This window comes from Aquarana catesbeiana, linkage group LG03 (assembly GCF_042186555.1).
Source record: "Aquarana catesbeiana isolate 2022-GZ linkage group LG03, ASM4218655v1, whole genome shotgun sequence".
NCBI classification, from domain to species: Eukaryota; Metazoa; Chordata; class Amphibia; order Anura; family Ranidae; genus Aquarana; species Aquarana catesbeiana.
Genome location: NC_133326.1, coordinates 552,428,381 through 552,442,469, shown reverse-complemented (window position 1 = coordinate 552,442,469; position 14,089 = coordinate 552,428,381). Strand labels below are relative to the sequence as shown.

The window sequence follows — 14,089 nt, the reverse complement described above, 5'->3', positions numbered from 1 at the left end:
CCAAATGTACTTCTAGAATTATTTGAGATATATTGGGATACCCATTTTATCTTTTAATTGTTGTATAAATAAAATATTATATTTTTCATAAAAACTTTGTGTATTCTGTCCAAACTGGTACAGAGATAGTCCATTTCTTTTCTTTTGGCGACTGGTCTCCATCCTTCCAATTTACCCTCCTTAGCAAGGAAACCACAGCACTCAAAGTAAGCACATATACTTCATATATTTATTCCATCTACTGATGTGCCATATACAGAATTTTTATACATTTCTTGAAGGCAGTCAGGTAAAGGAAAAGCATTTGCTAGACCATTGGTGGTTGTTTTTAATAGCAAAAGTTTCAAGATTATAAAAAAAATATCCTCCTGTACTTCCCTAATATGATAAACCTTTACAAAGCCAACATCTGGTTTCAGCACTTCTGGAAGCCTCAAACAAAATGTAATCCAATGATTAGCACTATGGTATAGTTTTCTAGTGAGGAAATGGAGGTTATGATCCCAGGTCCATTCTTAGTGCTGGATCTAATTACCAGTGGCTGGATCTACTAATGAAAATTTACAAACTGCTTTCAAGATTCCCACTCATCTTCATCGCCATCCCCTGACATCATTTGTGGTGGGGGCATGGGTGGGATGGTGTCTGAGATTCGGGCAAAAGCTCCTGCTGGAGAGTCCGCATTTCCGGCCGCTGGCCCCTTTCCAGAAATACCTAGATAGGGAGCAAACAAAAGTGTTTCGGAAATATTTATACCTCACTTAAACGATTAACGATACAAATATAAGTGATTAAACCTTTGTCTATATAAAAATAAAAACGAGTGATAACAGGGAAAAAAGATAAACAATTACATTTATTTACACAGAAAAAGAAGGTTAGAATGATTAGAATTTATCATATATCTCTATAGTGTTGGCTCTAGGCTGCAAAGTCAATTTAGGCATAAACTCATAAATGTATGCAATGGACATATACAAGATATACAAAGTAATAAGATAAATCCTAGGATACAAAAAAGGTTAGAAAGAAAGATAGATATAGATTTCAATATATACTTTACACAGACAGCATATCCCTCAGATGTTCTCGGGCTGGACTGCCTGTAACCATTTAGCCCACTTCCTTTTATATGCATTCTCCACCAATCAGAAGATGCCACAAATGAAAGAGATGTCTCAAAATTCATGCTCGGACATTGCTGTTACAGTGCGACCCCCTCGGTGCCTACCAGTCTATGAATTAATGAACAATCTCCTTTGATCTCCCAGCCCAAACAGTCCCGACAGTAGTATGTTAATGGCCCCTGGTGAGTTGATTACCACCTAGGGGACCTTTCCCTATTCCCATCAGTGTATTGGAAGCATGTTAATGGCCCCCTGAAGAATGAATGCCTTAAGGTCTGCCAATAACCTTTGATCTAATCAACACCTCTAGGGCTTCTCGGGTTCACACCAAGGTAACTACATTTCTTAAGGTGAGCTTTGTTCTATCATGATATTAAGAAACATATTCCCATATATGAAACATATATATATATATATATACCCACACATAGATACCCACATATACACGTAGATATATATACATATATATACACATCCTATGAGGCAAGGCAGTTTAAATTGGGAGTCCTTGCAATGGTCCACTTGAATCTCATTGATATAAATATGATATCCAATATTTCCATCACAAAAGCCATGAGCAATTTTTTTTAAATTAGTCTCTGCTCAACTAGGCTATTACTAGTAAAAGATCAAGCAGCCTCTTTTATGAAGGGTCATAACATCTCGTTGGATTTTTATTTATATCATGGAGAAGTAACTGGAAAAGTAAGTAGGGGTAAACAGATACAACTTTGTGAAGCTTTTGGAGATAGACTAAAAAGGACTTTCCATTGCGGGGCATAGGTCCCACCCCTCTGTGTATATGCTGTAGGTACTGATTTGCTACAAACCTGAGGTATGTGTGGAGTAAGAGGTGTTATACTGGGCCCTGGCTTCTCCCAATGCATTTCGTCAAATGTGACGTCATCAGGGGTTCCACAAAGAGTGGTGTGCACTTGTGCAGTTTGGTATAAAATCATCTGACATACTATTCATAAGTTTGTTTTATCGTCTTGGAATTGGGAATTTTTCACTCAAACTTTTCTTTTCACAGAAATGAATGTTTTATACATGTTTTTTTTTTTTTAATGCATATCATTTATATTGAGTATGTTGCACAGTGTTATAGCACATTTGATATATCTGGATGTACCTTAATAAGGTGATATCTGGCTATGAATGATAGTTGAAGCTGATTTTTTTGTATGCACTGCGCATAGGAGGATACAATTTTCTGAATATCTGGTGTGAAGGTATTGTGCTCGCTGCAAATTATAAACAAATATATACCGCGCTGTTAAAAAAAAAAAAAAACTAAAACTAAAGCAGCCAGCACAGCAGTGGATAAAGTTGCAAAAATGACAAATTGGGTGAAATGTGCAGCGCTTATGTGATCATATAAACCATAACAATTAATAGGAGTACAAAAAACGTGAATAATGAAATGATGTGCTCAAAAATACTCCAAGCAAGCAGTCCTCTATTATGACGTGATGTCTATAAAACAGAGGAACTTGGACGTGTGATGTCCAAAAAAGAAAAAAGTCAGTGACAAGCTTCAATCATGTGTGATGATAATCCTCAACCACATGTGGATATAATACACTGACAGTCTTTAACTTCAAATATGTATGATATAATTACAGTTAATAGGTCCACCACCAAAGACACCAGAAGCTGCTTACCAGAGGGATTGAACTCAAATAGATGTACACCTAGTGAGTCAATCAAGCTTTGTGGTATAATATACCAAGGGGATCAGATGCTCTATCCAGATATGACCTCCAGATGGACCTCCGAACAAGTGTAAGGTATGGATGGACTCAGTAGATATAGGCAGTCAGCCCCATCAATAAAAGAAAGAGGAAGGCATATAGTGTAACTCCGTATGGAAATTTGAATACATAAAAAGCAAAGGAAATACACTCACGTGTTTAGCAGTAAAATCAAGCGCTTGTATAAAAGAAGACAGTGGTCTCAGCATATCCTTTCAATGCGTTTCGACTTAGAAGTCATCATCTGGGGTGCTGCACCACTGTACTGGCTGAGTATTTATAGATACTGGTTACCCCCATAACAAGTGGCAGTTCCGTCTGATTGAAAGTGCAAATTATGGAGATTACTTCCTGGTTCCACCAAAATGGCGCCTGGGCTTGCATTCCAATCCTCGTTTTCATATGTAGGAGGATTACTTCCTGGTTCTGCCAAAATGGCGCCCAGACAAGAGTTCCAAGCCTCATTTTAACATGTGAAAGAGGATGTGACATCATGTGGAACAGTGACTGGTTTAACCACTTGCCGACCGGGCCATAGCCGAAAGACGGCTGCAGCACGGTCGGCTAGTTCTGGGTGGACGTCCATGGACGTCCTCCCAGAATACTGCTCTTGCGCGCCCCCTGGGGCGCGCACCCGAGAACTTCCGTGACCGCTGGGTCCTGAGGACCCGGCGCATCACGGATCACGGTAAACGGCCGCTGATCGCGGCTGTTTACCATGTGATCGCTCCGTCAAATGACGGAGCGATCACATGTCAACAGACCGGCGTCATCTCATGACGCCGGTTCCTCCCTCCCCTCTCTGTACCGATCGGTACAGTGCGAGGGGAGAGGGGGAGGGATCGGATGGCAGCACCGCTGTGGGCTGCATGTGTAGTGCCCACAGCGGTGCTCAGTGACAATTAGTCACATCCATCCATCCCTCCGTGCTCAGCCATCCCTGCAATATGCCCAGCAATACTCTGCATAATACCCAGCAATACTCTGCAATACTCTGCATAATGCCCCGCAATACTCTGCATATTGCCCCGCAATACTCTGCATAATGCCCCGCAATACTCTGCATAATGCCCCGCAATACTCTGCATAATGCCCCGCAATACTCTGCATAATGCCCCGCAATATACCCTGCACTACTCCGCAATACTCTGCAATTTTTAACCAGTTCCCGCTCACAGTCATATGACGTCCTTGACTTTGAGCGGGAATATCTGAATGATGCCTGCAGCTACAGGCATCATTCAGATATCAGCTTTTTCAGCCGGCAAATTTCCTACACCATAAGAATGATCATAGCGGCTGTTCCACTGCTTGATCGTTCTTATGGGAGGCGAGAGGGGACGCCCCCCCTTCCCGCCACCCTCCGGTGCTTCTACCGACTCACCGCTACGATCAAAGCCAAGATCGTTTTTTTTTTTTTTTTTATTTCAGGCTTCCCAGCCTAGAGGTGAGATGTGGGGTCTTATTGACAACATATCTCACTGTAAAGAGGACCTGTCATGCCATATTCCTATTACAAGGATGTTTACATTCCTTGTAATAGAAATAAAAGTGATCAAAAAATTTGGGGGGGGGGGGGGGGGGGGGGGAAGTGTCAAACTAAAATAAAGTAAAATAAACAATAAAAAAAAAAAAATTTTTTTTAAAGCACCCATGTCTGTGTGCTCGCATGCAGAAGCGAACCCATACGTAAGTCCCGCCCACATATGAAAACGGTGTTCAAACCACACATGTGAGGTATCACTGCGAACGTTGGAGCGAGAGCAATAATTTTGGCCCTAGACCTCCTCTGTAACTCAAAACATGTAACCAGTAAAAAATTTTAAAGCGTCACCTATGGAGATTTTTAGGTAGCCACGTTTGGCACCATTCCACGAGAGTGTGCAATTTTGAGGGGTGACATGTTAGGTATCTATTTACTCGGCGTAACTTCATCTTTCACATTATGCAAAAACATTGGGCTAACTTTACTGTTTTGTTTTTTTTTCCCAAAAAAAGCGTTCAAAAAATTGCTGCGCAAATACCGTGCGAGATAAAAAGTTGCAACAACCGCCATTGTATTCTCTAGGGTCTTTGCTAAAAAAAATATATATAATGTTTTGGGGTTCTATGTAATTTTCTAGCAAATAAATTATTATTTTTACATGTAGGAGAGAAATATAAGAATTGGCCTGGGTGCTCCAGAACGCCTGGAGGTGCTCCGTGCATGTTGGGCCTCTGTATGTGGCCACGCGGTGTAAAAGTCTCACACATGTGGTATCACCATACTCGGGAGTAATAGCAGAATGTGTTTTGGGGTGTAATTTGTTGTATGCATATGCTGTGTGTGAGAAATAACCTTCTAATATGACAATTTTGTGAAAAAAAAAAAGAAAAAAAAAAAATCTTGATTTTGCAAAGAATTGTGGGAAAAGATGACAATTTCAAAAAAACTCACCATGCATCTTTCTAAATACCTTGGAATGTCTTCTTTCCAAAAAGGGGTAATTTGGGGGGTATTTGTACTTTTCTGGCTTGTTAGGGTCTCAAGAATATAGATAGGTCGTCAGTAATTCAGGTGTGATCAATTTTCAGATATTGGCACCATAGCTTTTGGACTCTCTAACATTCACAAAGACCAAATAATTTACACCAAGTTGTGCTTATTTTTACCAAAGATATGTAGCAGTATAAATTTTGGCCAAAATTTACGAAGAAAAATTACTAATTTGCTAAATTTTATAACAGAAACAAAGAAAAATTCATTTTTTTACCAAATTTTCAGTCTTTTTTCTTTTATAGCGCAAAAAATAAAAAACCCAACGGTGATTAAATACCACCAAAAGAAAGCTCTATTTGTGTGAAAAAAAGGACAAACATTTCATATGGGTAAAGTGTTGTATGACTGAGTAATTGTCATTCAAAGTGTGAGAGCACCGAAAGCTGAAAATTGGTCTGGTTAGAAAGAGGGTTTAAGTGCCCAGTGGTCAAGTGGTTAAACAGCGAAAAACATGGCACCGCTATTCTCGGGGACATATAGGGGCAGATGTGGCTTAAAACAGCACAATGTCCGGTGTATATAACCTACAACATGGCGCCGCTTGTCATAAGGACATGTATATTAATACACTAAGTCACAAGGTATCACTCTTCTGGCAGCAAAAATGAAAAACAATATAATACATCCAAACATTGCTCTAGCCTGAACATGGGCAGCGGTGTAGTGGCCTGGACTCCCACCCAGCAGCAAAAGGGTCGCCGGTTCGAATCCCGAGATTCCATGTGGGGGTAGAAAAAAAAATACATAAATAAAAATTATGTAATATATATAAAAAATATATGATACTAAGGTGTGACAAATGATGGCACCCCTCAGAAAGGACACGTTATTGGTTGGATCGAGCTGATATTTGTGATAGGGACCAAACCAGTATATATTCAAATAAGAAATCCAAAATACATTCTAAAATATGTTATAAGAATTTAATAAAAATACCCTCATAAAAACATTTAAAAATAATTATAAAAAACCTCTCATAAAAAATATTCTAATAGGTACCAACTGGACCCTAAAGTACCAGAAATAGAGAAAAGGCATCATGCTTGGTTGATAAAAGCATTGATGTCCCATTCTATGTTCAACCCAAAAGGGGAGTAGGTCTGCAATTGGTGGATCCAATAAGTCTCCAAGCGAGAGACTCCCCTTGTCTTAGCTCCTCCCCTCCAAGGAGGTGTATATTTATCTATGACAAGAAATTGAGAACCAGTAGGGTCTCGCCTGTGATGCTCTCTATAATGTCGAGGCACATTATGTTTGACGTCACCACTTTTTATTTTAGCAATATGCTCGCTGACTCTAACAGAGAAAGCTCGAATTGTACGGCCCACATACTGCTTCCCGCAGGGGCAGGTAATCAGATAAACGACATGTGTGGTAGCACAAGTGCAGAATGTTTTAATGGGATATGTACAGTTTGTAGTGTTTGATTTAAACTAGAGGCTTTTACATCTACCACAGGAATTGTATTGACATACAGTGCATTTTTTGCAGGGAAAATAACCCACTAAGTTATGAAAGAAAGAAGGTCGTATGGGGGGGATTTATGATATTACGTAGGTGCAATTTTTCCCTGCAAAGAAGGCACACCTCTAAAGATGACCTTAGGTTGTTCTGGGAGTATTTCCTTTAAAACACGGTCATTCCTAAGTTCCAAATTGTAATAGCTCAATAATATATTCATATTGAATATATTATTGAGCTATTACAATTTGCTACCAAACACAACTACTTCTGGTTTGACCAAAAGTTTTTCTTGTAACAGAAGGGTGTGGCTTTGGGGGCTAAATTTGCCCCTAGCCTTGCCAATCTTTTTATGGCAAAATGGGAGGAGGATGTCGTCTATTCTGAACACAGGCCCTCATTGGTACTGTGGGCCAGATATATAGACGACATCCTCCTCCTAAGAGATGGCACCCCCGAATCCCTCAGGGATTTCTTTGTGTTTTTAAATGACAACGATCGGGGGATTTCGTTGACATATGAATTTAGCTCATCTAAAATTCACCTTTTGGATCTTGAAATCAAGATGGTCTCGCGCCAATTTAAGTTTAAAACTTACTTCAAAAATACTGACCGCAATAGCTTTATACCAGTTGACAGCTGTCACCACCAATCCTGGTTACAGTCTGTGCCTCATAGTCAGTTTCCTGAGATTGCGCAGGAATTGCACAGATGTAAACAACTATTTCACTCAAGCATCAACACTGAGGGACAGATTCATAGAAAAGGGGTACGACCCAACATCGTTAACCTCAGAAATAAATATAGTGGCTGCAATTGATAGAAATTCTTTGCTGACACCAAAACCTCCTCGTGAACAAGAAAGCTCCTTTAAATGCTCTATGCTCACCACTTTTTCAGTCCAACACAGAGAAATCAAAAACATAATTTACCGACATTGGATTTACCGTCATTGGGATATACTTAGGAATTACCGTGTTTTAAAGGAAATACTCCCAGAACAACCTAAGGTCATCTTTAGAGGTGTGCCTTCTTTGCAGGAAAAAATTGCACCTAATATCATAAATCCCTCCATACGACCTTCTTTCTTTCATCACTTAGTGGGTTATTTTCCCTGCAAAAAATGCACTGTATGTCAATACAATTCCTGTGGTAGACGTAAAAGCCTTGAATTTAAATCGAACACTACCAACTGTACATATCCCATTAAAACATTCTGCACTTGTGCTACCACACGTCGTTTATCTGATCACCTGCCCCTGCGGGAAGCAGTATGTGGGCCGTACAATTCGAGCTTTCTCTGTTAGAGTCAGCGAGCATATTGCTAAAATAAAAAAAGTGGTGATGTCAAACATAATGTGCCTCGACATTATAGAGAGCATCACAGGCGAGACCCTACTGGTTCTCAATTTCTTGTCATAGATAAATATACACCTCCTTGGAGGGGAGGAGCTAAGACAAGGGGAGTCTCTCGCTTGGAGACTTATTGGATCCACCAATTGCAGACCTACTCCCCTTTTGGGTTGAACATAGAATGGCACATCAATGCTTTTATCAACCAAGCATGATGCCTTTTCTCTATTTCTGGTACTTTAGGATCCAGTTGGTACCCATTAGAATATCTTTTATGAGAGGTTTTTTACAAGTATTTTTAAATGTTTTTATGAGGGTATTTTTATTAAATTCTTATAACATATATTTTAGAATGTATTTTGGATTTCTTATTTGAATATATACTGGTTTGGTCCCTATTACAAATATCAGCTCGATCCAACCAATAACGTGTCCTTTCTGAGGGGTGTCATCATTTGTCACACCTTAGTATCATATTTTTTATATATATTACATAATTTTTATTTATTTTTCTACCCCCACATGGAATCTCGGGATTCGAACCGGCGACCCTTTTGCTGCTGGGTGGGAGTGCAGGCCACTACACCACTGCCCATGTTCAGGCTAGAGCAATGTTTGGATGTATTATATTGTTTTTCATTTTTGCTGCCAGAAGAGTGATACCTTGTGACTTAGTGTATTAATATACATGTCCTTATGACAAGCGGCGCCATGTTGTAGGTTATATACACCGGACATTGTGCTGTTTTAAGCCACATCTGCCCCTATATGTCCCCGAGAATAGCGGTGCCATGTTTTTCGCTGTTTAAACCAGTCACTGTTCCACATGATGTCACATCCTCTTTCACATGTTAAAATGAGGCTTGGAACTCTTGTCCGGGCGCCATTTTGGCAGAACCAGGAAGTAATCCTCCTCTACATATGAAAACGAGGCTTGGAATGCAAGCCCGGGCGCCATTTTGGTGGAACCAGGAAGTAATCTTCATAATTTGCACTTTCAATCAGACGGAGCTGCCACTTGTTATGGCGGTAACCAGTATCTATAAATACTCAGCCAGTACAGTGGTCCAGCACCCCAGATGATGACTACTAAGTCGAAACGCATCAGAAGGATATTCTGAGACCACTGTCTTCTTTTATACAAGCGCTTGAATTTACTGCTAAACACGTGAGTGTATTTCCTTTGCTTTTTATGTATTCAAATTTCCATACGGAGTTACACTATATGCCTTCCTCTTTCTTTTAATGATGGGGCTGACTGCATATATCTACTGAGTCCATCCATACCTTACTCTTGTTCGGAGGTCCATCTGGAGGTTATATCTGGATAGAGCATCTGATCCCCTTGGTATCTTATACCACAAAGCTTGATTGACTCACTAGGTGTACATCTATTTGAGTTCAATCCCTCTGGTAAGCAGCTTCTGGTGTCTTTGGTGGTGGACCTACTATTAACTGTTATTACATCATACATATTTGAAGTTGAAGACTGTCACTATATTATATCCACATGTGGTTGAGGATTATCATCACACATGATTGAAGCTTGTCACTGACTTTTTTCTTTTTTGGACATCACACGTCCAAGTTCCTCTGTTTATAGACATCACATGTCATAATAGAGGATTGCTTGGAGTATTTTAGAGCACATCATTTATTATTCACGTTTTTGTACTCATTATTTGTTATGGTTTATATGATCACATAAGCGCTGCACATTTCACCCAATTTGTGCTCGCTGCAACACTACGTATTGGGAACTAGCGCAGATTTTCCTTTTTTGTTTTAGTTACTGCCTGTTACAGGGTGGCAATATTGCCATCCTATAACAGAAATGCCTGAGCCAGCACTTTAGTGTAGTCCTTGCATCCCTAACGTGCTCTTGTGTTGTAACCTTGTCACATGCTACAAGTGGAGACTACAATTGTGCAAGCCACAGCAATGAGGGGCAGCCACCGCTGCATGTAGACTGTAAGTGGATAAAACAGGCTGGAAGAGATCAGCAGCACTGACACGGGAAAAAGCATGATAATAGTATTTAAAATACTAAAACTAATTCTTGCCAATATAGGACATGTGCCTAGACTTTTTATCTTGTACTCAATTACCCTAACAACACTCCTAAGCTCTGATTACTATTGATAAATCCTATTTACAAAAGCCATTACTATTCAGACGTGTCAAGAATAATAGTTGCATTTTAATAAAAGGTTGTAGTTAATTACATTGACATTAAGTCAAGAAAACATAGTTGTACATTAATTGTATCTCGTGGCTTCTCCTTTAGCATGGAAAAGTAAAGCTTTCTCAGAATTGAAATTATTCACGTCTCATTCCATCAAATATCCCAAAGAGAAGAGGATCGTTCCTCATTTCAATACAGTAGGAAGAGCCATACAAATCATTTCTTTAGCCAGATGCACATCCAAAATTGCTGGCGTACAGTGTAAATGGAGCCTAATATTATACTCATTTGTTTTAAACTGCATACAGCTGTTTCAGGTTTTTTGGCCATCGTCAGTGCAGCTCCAGAGCCCTGTATACTTATACCAGGAGTCTCAAAAGTACCAGGCCGCGGACCGGTTATAAATGACCCGCAGGCAGGGCCGATCCTGGGAGGGTGCGCAGGGTGCACTGCACAGCGGCTTGGAGCTCTCTCCCCCGCATGCTGCTGCAGCGCCGCCCGCGCAGCAAACAAAACAGACATAGCACAGGAGAGCAGAGAGAACAGAGCGGTGGGAGGATCCGCCCATCACCCCGCCCATCTAGGCTCTGATGATCGTTCAGAGCTGTGCTCCCTCGGAGGTTGTGCCCGGCCCCGGATCCAGGGTCCTGCTGCCACCTCAGGGCGGGAGATCGTTGAGTTCTCTGTATGCCCTGCCACTAGGCCTGTGTTGATCCAGGACCTGATGAAGGAGAAGAAGTCTCAGGAGGCAGAAGATAAGGCCACCAGCTGACTGCCAGGAGGAGAGGCGAGTGAGCCATCACACTGAGGCTGAGCAAAGTCCTCAGTAGGGTGACTGGGTTGAAATTTGTTTAGAGGGGGTATTTGTGAAGTGTGTGTGTGTGTGGGGGGGTTATTTGTGGATTGCTGGGGGTTAATAGTGCGCCCGCTGACACCAGTGCTGGGGGGTTAATAGTGCGCCCGCTGACACCAGTGCTGGGGGTTAATAGTGCGCCCGCTGACACCGGTGCTGGGGGTTAATAGTGCGCCCGCTGACACCAGTGCTGGGGGTTTATCGTGCGCCCGCTGACACCAGTGCTGGGGGTTTATCGTGCGCCCGCTGACACCAGTGCTGGGGGTTTATCGTGCGCCCGCTGACACCAGTGCTGGGGGTTTATCGTGCGCCCGCTGACACCAGTGCTGGGGGTTTATCGTGCGCCCGCTGACACCAGTGCTGGGGGTTTATCGTGCGCCCGCTGACACCAGTGCTGGGGGTTTATAGTGCGTCCGCTGACACCAGTGCTGGGGGTTTATAGTGCGTCCGCTGGCACCTGTGCTGGGGGTTTATAGTGCGCCCGCTGACACCAGTGCTGGGGGTTTATAGTGCGCCCGCTGACACCAGTGCTGGGGGTTTATCGTGCGCCCGCTGACACCAGTGCTGGGGGTTTATCGTGCGCCCGCTGACACCAGTGCTGGGGGTTTATCGTGCGCCCGCTGACACCAGTGCTGGGGGTTTATAGTGCGCCCGCTGACACCAGTGCTGGGGGTTTATAGTGCGCCCGCTGACACCAGTGCTGGGGGTTTATAGTGCACCCGCTGACACCAGTGCTGGGGGTTTATAGTGCGTTCACTGACACCAGTGCTGGGGGGTGAATAGTGCGTTCACTGACACCAGTGCTGGGGGTGAATAGTGCGTTCACTGACACCAGTGCTGGGGGTGAATAGTGCGTCCGCTGGCACCAGTGCTGGGGGTTAATAGTGCGCCTGCTGACACCAGTGCTGGGGGTTAATAGTGCGCCCGCTGACACCAGTGCTGGGGGTTAATAGTGCGCCTGCTGACACCAGTGCTGGGGGTTAATAATGCGACCGCTGGAACCTGTGCTGGGGGTTAATGCATCTCCTGACACCAGTGCTGGGGGTTAATAGTGCGCCCGCTGACACCAGTGCTGGGGGTCAATAGTGCGCCCGCTGACACCAGTGCTGGGGGTTAATAATGCGACCGCTGGAACCTGTGCTGGGGGGTTAATAGTGTGTCCGCTGGCACCAGTGCTGGGGGTTAATAATGCGTCCGCTGACACCAGTGCTGGGGGTTAATAATGCGTCCGCTGACACCAGTGCTGGGGGTTAATAATGCGTCCGCTGACACCAGTGCTGGGGGTTAATAATGCGTCCGCTGACACCAGTGCTGGGGGTTAATAATGCGTCCGCTGACACCAGTGCTGGGGGTTAATAATGCGTCCGCTGACACCAGTGCTGGGGGTTAATAATGCGTCCGCTGACACCAGTGCTGGGGGTTAATAGTGCGTCCGCTGACACCAGTGCTGGGGGTTAATAGTGCGTCCGCTGACACCAGTGCTGTGGGTTAATAGTGCGCCCGCTGACACCAGTGCTGGGGGTTAATAATGCGACCGCTGGAACCTGTGCTGGGGGGTTAATAGTGTGTCCGCTGGCACCAGTGCTGGGGGTTAATAATGCGTCCGCTGACACCAGTGCTGGGGGTTAATAATGCGTCCGCTGACACCAGTGCTGGGGGTTAATAATGCGTCCGCTGACACCAGTGCTGGGGGTTAATAATGCGTCCGCTGACACCAGTGCTGGGGGTTAATAATGCGTCCGCTGACACCAGTGCTGGGGGTTAATAATGCGTCCGCTGACACCAGTGCTGGGGGTTAATAGTGCGTCCGCTGACACCAGTGCTGGGGGTTAATAGTGCGTCCGCTGACACCAGTGCTGTGGGTTAATAGTGCGCCTGCTGACACCAGTGCTGGGGGTTAATAATGCGACCGCTGGAACCTGTGCTGGGGGTTAATGCATCTCCTGACACCAGTGCTGGGGGTTAATAGTGCGCCCGCTGACACCAGTGCTGGGGGTTAATAGTGCGCCTGCTGACACCAGTGCTGGGGGTTAATAATGCGACCGCTGGAACCTGTGCTGGGGGTTAATGCATCTCCTGACACCAGTGCTGGGGGTTAATAGTGCGCCCGCTGACACCAGTGCTGGGGGGTCAATAGTGCGCCCGCTGACACCAGTGCTGGGGGTCAATAGTGCGCCTGCTGACACCAGTGCTGGGGGTCAATAGTGCGACCGCTGGAACCTGTGCTGGGGGGTTAATAGTGTGTCCGCTGGCACCTGTGCTGGGGGTTAATAATGCGTCCGCTGACACCAGTGCTGGGGGTTAATAATGCGTCCGCTGACACCAGTGCTGGGGGTTAATAATGCGTCCGCTGACACCAGTGCTGGGGGTTAATAATGCGTCCGCTGGCACCTGTGCTGGCAGTTAATAATGCGACCGCTGGCACCTGTGCTGGCAGTTAATAATGCGACCGCTGGCACCTGTGCTGGCAGTTAATGCATCTCCTGACACCAGTGCTGGGGGTCAATAGTGCGCCCGCTGACACCAGTGCTGGGGGTCAATAGTGCGCCCGCTGACACCAGTGCTGGGGGGTCAATAGTGCGCCCGCTGACACCAGTGCTGGGGGGTCAATAGTGCGCCCGCTGACACCAGTGCAGGGGGGTCAATAGTGCGCCCGCTGACACCAGTGCAGGGGGGTCAATAGTGCGCCCGCTGACACCAGTGCTGGGGGTCAATAGTGCGCCCGCTGACACCAGTGCTGGGGGTCAATAGTGCGCCCGCTGACACCAGTGCTGGGGGTCAATAGTGCGCCCGCTGACACCAGTGCTGGGGGTCAAT

At 44.4% G+C, this 14,089-nt stretch overlaps 1 protein-coding gene across 2 annotated transcripts in view; it reads right to left on the bottom strand.

Annotated features, from left to right (window-relative positions):
• Window positions 1-207: 207 nt before the first annotated feature.
• WASHC1 (WASH complex subunit 1) overlaps window positions 208-14,089 on the bottom strand; it is a 59,288-nt gene continuing 45,406 nt past the window's right edge. For both annotated transcript variants that reach the window (XM_073621662.1, XM_073621663.1), the window contains exon 11: window positions 208-714. In XM_073621662.1, coding sequence (XP_073477763.1) covers window positions 575-714 — 140 coding nt within the window. In that variant the 3' untranslated portion in view covers window positions 208-574. The remainder of the gene's footprint in view (window positions 715-14,089) is intronic.